This window comes from Oryctolagus cuniculus, chromosome 1, assembly GCF_051225735.1.
Source record: "Oryctolagus cuniculus isolate XC-2025 breed Fujian yellow rabbit chromosome 1, ASM5122573v1, whole genome shotgun sequence".
Taxonomy (NCBI): Eukaryota; Metazoa; Chordata; class Mammalia; order Lagomorpha; family Leporidae; genus Oryctolagus; species Oryctolagus cuniculus.
This window is the reverse complement of record NC_142867.1, coordinates 66,752,284-66,759,924: the sequence shown is the minus strand read 5'-3', so window position 1 is coordinate 66,759,924 and position 7,641 is coordinate 66,752,284. Positions and strand designations below refer to the sequence as shown.

General features: G+C 57.6%; 1 protein-coding gene across 2 annotated transcripts in view; it reads left to right on the top strand.

The window, feature by feature from the left end:
• Positions 1-2,002: 2,002 nt before the first annotated feature.
• The window catches only part of MAP6 (microtubule associated protein 6), a 70,345-nt gene continuing 64,706 nt past the window's right edge, over positions 2,003-7,641 (top strand). Inside the window, exon 1 of one of the 2 annotated variants that reach the window (XM_070075499.2) lies at positions 2,003-4,219. In XM_070075499.2, the coding sequence (XP_069931600.2) occupies positions 2,640-4,219 (1,580 nt within the window). In that variant the 5' untranslated portion in view covers positions 2,003-2,639. The remainder of the gene's footprint in view (positions 4,220-7,641) is intronic. The other variant, XM_008263854.5, reaches the window with a different exon arrangement.

Genomic DNA, 7,641 nt, shown 5'->3' with positions numbered 1-7,641 from the left:
AGCAAGGACTTCAAATGCCAGGATTTGGATCCCTACAGATTTGATTTGGCTCACAGCTTCTGCTCTGAGTCCTCAACTCTCTGCGTGAACCCACTCTGAGTCAGCAATTATTTCCTCCATTCTACAGATGAGGAGACCAAGGCCCAGGGATGACCCCGTCGGACCAAGTGATACAGACTGTAAGGGTCAAGGCCAAACCAGGTCTGTCCCACTCCAAAATCTATTCTGCCTTCAAGGCGGAAGAGCAGAGGGGTGGGTGTGGGAGTGCAGAGGCCTGGAGGAACTTGGGGTGGGGAGTGGCATTTGTGGCACTTGCCGACAGCAGCGTCCTCTGGCGCGGACCTCGCTGGATGCAGAGGGCTCCAGAGGGGAGGCTGTTGGATGCTGTCACTGTCCGTCCTTTTCCCGGCTTGGGACTTGGCAGAGGCAAAGGCTCTTTTTCAGCTCTCCAGGCCCAAGGCAGAGAAGCTGAAGAGATGAGGGCACCGACCCTGCCTCCTCCTTGATCACGGTCCCCAGTCTGTCCCTCACACGTTCAGGAGCTCAGGGAGTGTCCTAGGAGTGGCACCCTTGAGAGCTTGCTAAGTACCAAGTTCCATGCTCAGCCATGTCTGTCTTTCAGTTCCTTCATTCCCTACCACGCTGCCCTCTTTGACAGAGAAGTTGAACAGCATGCACAAGGCCACACAGCTGGCAGGTGGCGGAATGGGCACTTGAACAGGCCCACTCTGCTTGCAAGACCTACCCTGAATTTTGACATTGGAGTTTCTCCTTAGATTACCCAGAAGTGGGTGCCAGGTGTGCTCGGATGTGACTTCTCCACCCTCAGGGCGTGCCGGGTTGTGGCTTTATGATAAAATAAAATGTGTTTTCCTTGCAAAAAAAAAAAAAAGTGCCAGAAAGCCCCCTGCAGGGCAGGCCCTCCTCTTTCCTAAGTAACCACCCCTCAATCTCCTCCACTTGGGCCCCTCTCAGCAATCTTCTTTTCACCTGCTCTGCCCTAGCGCAGCCCGGGTGCCTAATAGGGTCTGTCTGTGTGGTCCTTGGGAGGGTCTAAGACACCTATTCCCAAGGACTCCCTTAAGAAAGAAACCAGGGCCAGCGCTGTGGCACAGCAGGTAAAGCCGCTGCCTGCAGTGCCGGCATCCCACATGGTGCCAAAGGTTGGAGTCTCAGCTGCTCTGCTTCCCATCTACCTCCCTGCTAATGCGCCTGGGAAAGCAATGAAAGATGGACCAAGTGCTTGGGCTCTTGCACCCACGTGGGAGACCTGGAGGAAGCTCCTGGCATCACAGGAAGTGGCTTAACCTGCTGCACCACAATGCCAGAACAAAGGTTCCTGGCTTTGGCCTTGCCCAGCCCTGGCCATTGTGGCCATTTGGGGAATCAACAGAAGATGGAAGGTCTCTCTCTCTCTCTCCATCTCTCTCTCTCTCTCACTCAGCCTTTGAAATAAATAAATATACCTTAAAGAAAAGAAGGATGAGAGAGAGAGAGAGAGAGAGAGAAACCGTCATGGCACCACCAGCCTGTGGCTCCCATTGCCACAGAGCTGAGCAAGGTCTATACATAACACTGGCAAGTGCTTTGCTGGCCAGACTAGGTTCAAACACAGCTTGGTGGCTTTGATCAATAAAGCAACTGCCTTTTATAAAGCATCTGTTCTGGGGCAGACATTTCACTAGGTGTTTCTCTGTGTGTGTGTGTGTGTGCGTGCGCGTGTGTATGGAATATATTTTTATAAAATATCGTCCCTCCCCCAGTAATTGCCCGCGTTTTACAAAAGAAAGGCCTGGAGCTGCGGGAGACCACCGACCAGCACCGAGAACAGCCGTGGTCAGGAGCGTGGGACCCGATCCCACCGAGGCCCTGATTCTGCGGTTGCCGGGGAGCCGAGGAGGGCGGAGCTGCAGTCGAGGGAGGGGAGGGAGGGCAGGGCAAGCTCCCAGCGGCGCGCGATGACGACAGCAGGTGATTTTTTTCTGCAGCGCGCTTTCTCCCAGCATCTTTCCTGGATTTTTTTTTTTTTTTCCTTGCTGAGCGGCATTGAAGGGTGGGGCCGCTTCTCTGCAGCACCGGCGGCAGCGACAGCGGCTGCAGCACCATCGGAGACTGCGGCTCAGGCGGCCACGCTTGGTCTCTGCGGGAGGCAATCGACCCCCCCAGACCCTGCCAGAGGGCCGGCTGCTTCCGGACGCCGGCGGAAAGAAGCATCTTGCCGGATCCTCGCCACCCAGCCCTTCCTCTGCGCCATGGCTTAAGCCCGCAGCCACCTTGCCTCGCGTCGCCGGGCTCGGCCGGGGTCTGCGCGCCGCCGCCGCAGCCGCAGGGAGGGGCGCGTCCCAGACGCCCTAGTAGGGGACTCCGGGACTCCCAGCCTCTGGCGCCGCGGCAGACTGCACTCCCGGAGCGTTCGAAGCCGGTAAACCGAGGGACTTTTCGGACTTTGTCTCAGCAGTAGCTCTCGCCGGGTGCTTTCTGAGGGAGGAGGGCGAGGTCGCTCTGGCTGATCTGGGTCAGAAATTGGTGGGAACCGCATTGGCCGGTCGGGGTCGGGGGCTGAAGGAAGAAGCTTCGAGACTTGCTTCAGAACCACAGTAAGAAAGAGAGCGGCCAGCCTTGCCCTTGCAGCTAGCATCATGGCGTGGCCGTGCATCACGCGGGCCTGCTGCATCGCCCGCTTCTGGAACCAGCTAGACAAGGCGGACATCGCCGTGCCTCTGGTTTTCACCAAATACTCGGAGGCCACCGAGCACCCGGGCGCCCCACAGCAGCTGCCGCCGCCTCAGCTGCCGCCGGCGCAGCCCCCCTCGGCGCGCGCGGTCGCCATAGAGACGCAGCCCGCCCAGGGCGAGTTGGATGCAGTTGCCCGGGCAACAGGGCCGGCGCCAGGGCCTAGTGGGTCAGGCCCCGGCCCCAGCTCAGGCTCCGCCTCCAGCACAGGGCCCGCGGACTCTGTGATGCGTCAGGACTACCGCGCCTGGAAAGTGCAGCGGCCAGAGCCCAGCTGCCGGCCGCGCAGCGAGTACCAGCCGTCCGACGCGCCCTTCGAGCGCGAGACCCAGTACCAGAAGGACTTCCGGGCCTGGCCGCTGCCGCGCCGCGGAGACCACCCGTGGATCCCCAAGCCCATGCAGATCCCCGCGTCCTCGGCGCCTGTTCTCGGGGCGCCCAAGCGCCGGCCGCAGAGCCAGGAGCGCTGGCCCATGCAGGCTGCTGCCGACGCCCGGGAGCAGGAAGCCCCTGGCGGAGCCGGTCGCCCGGCGGCCGGAAAGGCATCGGGTGCGGACGAGCACGACACCCGCAGGAAGGCCGGGCCCGCCTGGATGGTGCGCCGCGACGAGGGGCATGGGCAGGAGCAGATGCCAGCGCCCGCAGCCCAGACGCAGGCCGGAGCCGGTCGCCCGGCGGCGGGAAAGGCGTCGGGTGCGGACGAGCACGACATCCGCAGGAAGGCCGGGCCCGCCTGGATGGTGCGCCGCGACGAGGGGCATGGGCAGGAGCAGACGCCGCTGCCCACAGCCCAGGCCCAGGCCCCCGCCGAGGAGGGTCGCCCCGCGGCCGGAAAGGCGTCGGGTGCAGATGAGCGCGACACCCGCAGGAAGGCCGGGCCCGCCTGGATGGTGACTCGCGCCGAGGGGCTGGGGCCCGAGCAGACGCCGGTGCCCACTGCCCAGGCCCAGGCCCCGGCCGAAGAGGGTCGCCCTGCGGCCGGAAAGGCGTCGGGTGCAGATGAGCGCGACACCCGCAGAAAGGCCGGGCCCGCCTGGATGGTGACTCGCGCCGAGGGGCTGGGGCCCGAGCAGACGCCGCTGCCTGCAGCTCACGCCCCCGCCGAGGAGGATCGCCCCGCGGCCGGAAAGGCATCGGGTGCAGATGAGCGCGACACCCGCAGGAAGGCCGGGCCCGCCTGGATGGTGACTCGCGCCGAGGGGCTGGGACCCGAGCAGACGCCGGTGCCCACTGCCCAGGCCCAGGCCCCGGCCGAAGAGGGTCGCCCCGCTGCCGGAAAGGCGTCGGGTTCGGATGAGCGCGACACCCGCAGGAAGGCCGGGCCCGCCTGGATGGTGCGCCGCGCTGAGGGGCTGGGGCCCGAGCAGACGCCGCTGCCCACAGCCCAGGCCGGAGGCCCGGAGGGTGGCAAGGGACGCGCGGCTGCGGACGCCCTCAACCGGCAAATCCGCGAGGAGGTGACGAGCGTAGTGAGCAGCTCCTACAGGTGAGCCGGCGCAGCGGCTGCCCAATGCCGAGGACGGTCCAGGGCGCATGCTCCCAGTTCGGCGGGCCCTCGGGTCGCAGGGCGCCCCCCACCACCGCACACGTGTCCCTGCTCTGGCCGGTGTGGAAGCCGTTAGCCTCTCCCCTCCCGGCCGTCCCCGCGCTGTCACTGCCCACGTCGGCCACGCCCGCCCGCCCCGCCCCACAGCCCTGCCTGCCCGCCGTTTCTTCGCGCGCTGGACCGCCCCACCCAGCTGCCTTGCTGCCCTCCCTCAGGTCCTGCCCTTCTAGAATTCTCTCCAAGTGAACCCCACCCCCACCCCCCGCGCCCACGGCACTTGGCATTTCACTCTCCTGGAGACGCTCACAGACCACGCCCTCCCCGCACGCCCGCCGTGTCCCAGACTTCCGCCCGCGCTGGCACTTGGGCGCCTTCCTAGCCGGGACCCTGCGGGCAAGTTTCTGAACCTTTCTGGGCCTCAGCTTCCTATTCGTGAGATGCAGCTAAGAATAGCTAGCTGTTAGGGTCGTTCCCTCATTCGCTGGTTCAGTGTTACATATTCAGTATGTTTTTAGGGCCTGCTGCAGGCCAGGCCCTGTGCTAGAGACGCTGAGGGTCAGGACGGCCGCTGCGGGGGTACCTGGGCTTGTTTCCAGGCCCATCTTCTACACAATGCCCCATTATTCTGATGTCCACTTCCTGCGTGCCTCCATGTTGAGGAAGCTCCCTTCTCTTCCCACCACTTCATGTTCTCCCTGTGCATTTCTGTCACCACCCAGTACCCTCCCCTTTCACACATTTCAGATGCCTTGTAAGTGAAGCATGGAAACACCCGCCCCCAGCCCCGCCATTCCCTTCTAGAACTCTCTCGCTCTCGCTTTCACCCTTCATCCTTCCAGTTTGTATTTCTGAATGTGTGGCCTTCAGTCTTGCTCTTATCAACCAACACCGAGTAGCTAACATCCCGGTGGATTCTGGACGTGTGACGGTGGGTTTGGGGGGTCTCTCGGGAAGCACACGGGCATGGTGAGTAATTGAGTTGCAGGTGCTCAAAATGGGGTCCATAGGGCCCTTCATCAAGGCCACAGCCAGTTAGCCGGCTTGGGCCTGCAGGGGAGGGTGGGGAGGACTGCAGAGTTGGTATCTTCTGCCAAGACCCATAGGTAGCCTCATGCCACACGGATGTCTTGGTCCACTGAATGTGACAGACGCTCCCAGTATGCTGGGAAATACTGGTCAATGCACACACCTCCTGTTAAGACGAAATCTGACTACCACGTTACACCACTGCCCCAGGCTTTCCCATGCTGCTGAGTTCCCCTCCTACAGCCTCGCTGTCCCCAGGACTGCACTGCTGCCTTTGAAACCTCTGGGCCAGGCAAAGCTACACATCCCTTTCTTTGAATAACCGTGAAGAGGTAGGATTTTCACAGTATTTTTATGCTGCTAAGGATCAAAAGAAAATGAAGCAAACAAGCAAAGGGCATATAAACAAAGCCAAGGCGTAGTTCTCTGTCTCCGCCCGTGGCTTTCTTGTTTACAAGGCCCCACTTCATTCCCTGATCTTCATTTTCCGAGAATCCTCTTCACGTTCCTATCCCTGTTCCACCGCCAGGCGGGAGCCGTCCCCCCCCCCCCCCATAGCCAGTGTGGGGGGTGGATCCCAGATTCTCACCCCTCCTTGGGTGCTGCCGCTCCGGTTCTGTCTCCATATTGACAGAACTTGCTTTGTTCGATGGTGATTGGCCAGACGGCCAGGAATGACCACACCCTTCAGCTGCAGCTCACTCCAGACTGGGGCTGTGCCCTGGCTCTGTATGGCCTTTCCCCCCGAAACAACACCTCAGTTCTGCGCTGAATGTGATGTGCTTCCCAGTTCAAATTACACCCAAACGGGTTCATTAGACCGGGCCGGGGGGGGGGGCTCTGCTCTTGGCAGCCAGCGAGAATGATTTCTAGCGGCTATCAGAACTCTACCAGCCTCAAGAAAAAATCACTGCACCCCTGAAAAACAAATTTCTGCCTTGAGGTCTTTTGTTAAATGTGATTAAACACATGACTTTGGGGCCAGCAGCACCCTTTTGCTGGATAATCACAATGATTTTGAATATCAAAATGAAACTCATTTTAAAAGAATGAGTATTGCTAAGAGGCATCAGTTTCTTCAATGGACAATTTAAATGCATGACTTAAAGTGGATGCAAAATTTAACATGATTTTCTTGTTCCAGAAAAGAAATGAACTAGTACTATAGAAATGTACTTTGGGTGGAGGTATCTGTGAAGAAATTAGATACTCAATAAGTTAAATCCACTGTAAAGAAAAAATGTTGGAAATTGTAGGCTTTTCTGCAACCTTGCTTTTCCTTGCCTATTGTCTCACATTCTTTTTCTTGCTGGGATTCTGGATAGTTCCTGGATTTCAGTATGTCCCATGTCCACTGTAAATGGGCTTTGCCCCACCTTCAAAGCCAAGCCAGACTCCATTTCCATGATAATTTGATTCCTATGGCCTTTTCTTGTGCCGGGCCACATAAATCATGGTGTTTACACCTCAGTGACTGGTTCCTCTCCTGGGCTTTACAAGTGACAGCTGTCACATGGCATCAGTGTGAGCAGTTTGTTTAAATAAAGCATACGTAATTCATCAGCTTAATACACTGGTATGTAAGTATTCAAAATCATGTGCTAATTCATAAATAATATTAGTTATCCTTTGCCATTGTGGTTTTAAGAAACCTTCCCTGTTCAGCAGTTCCTCTAATTCATAACCCATTCATACTGGTCTGGGATTTTTTGCATTCAAGTGGTATCTATGATATTTTTAGAATTATTCACAGTCATGAAGTTGATTAATTTTTAATACATTCATTTTGCATAGGTGATATTATAAAATTTACACATGTCTTTGTTACTTTATTAATGATAAGGATGGATTTCTCTAAGAAGCCGTTTGTGACTATAGGCCTGGCATTCTCAATTAGAAAACAGATGAGTCACAAGGATTAAAATTCCCCTCCCAGTCAACCTCCTGGCCCTGGCCATCAGTTAGGAGGGATAGACGGGGTAGCAGGTGGTCCTTATAGAAATGCTAATGAGACTCTTTCCCTGGAAGAAATCAGCAGAGACATTATGAGGTAGAATTAATAAACCAGAGGCGAAATTCTTGAAAAATGAGAGCAATAACAGGGCAGTCAGAAAGGAAAGGAGCCTTTATGGTCTGTCCTGCAGCCTTGCGTGAAGGTTACAGAAAAGCCCGTGTGCTGACCTTCTCTTTGTAGAACTGCCCTGTGCCCCACTGCCCATCGCCCTCATCTCCTCCCACGTGAATCCCAGCAATACCTCATGGCTGATCTGGGGTGCTTAATCTTCTGTGATGCCTTCCTAGGTCCTGCTACTCAGAATTAATTTTTCTTCTGTCCT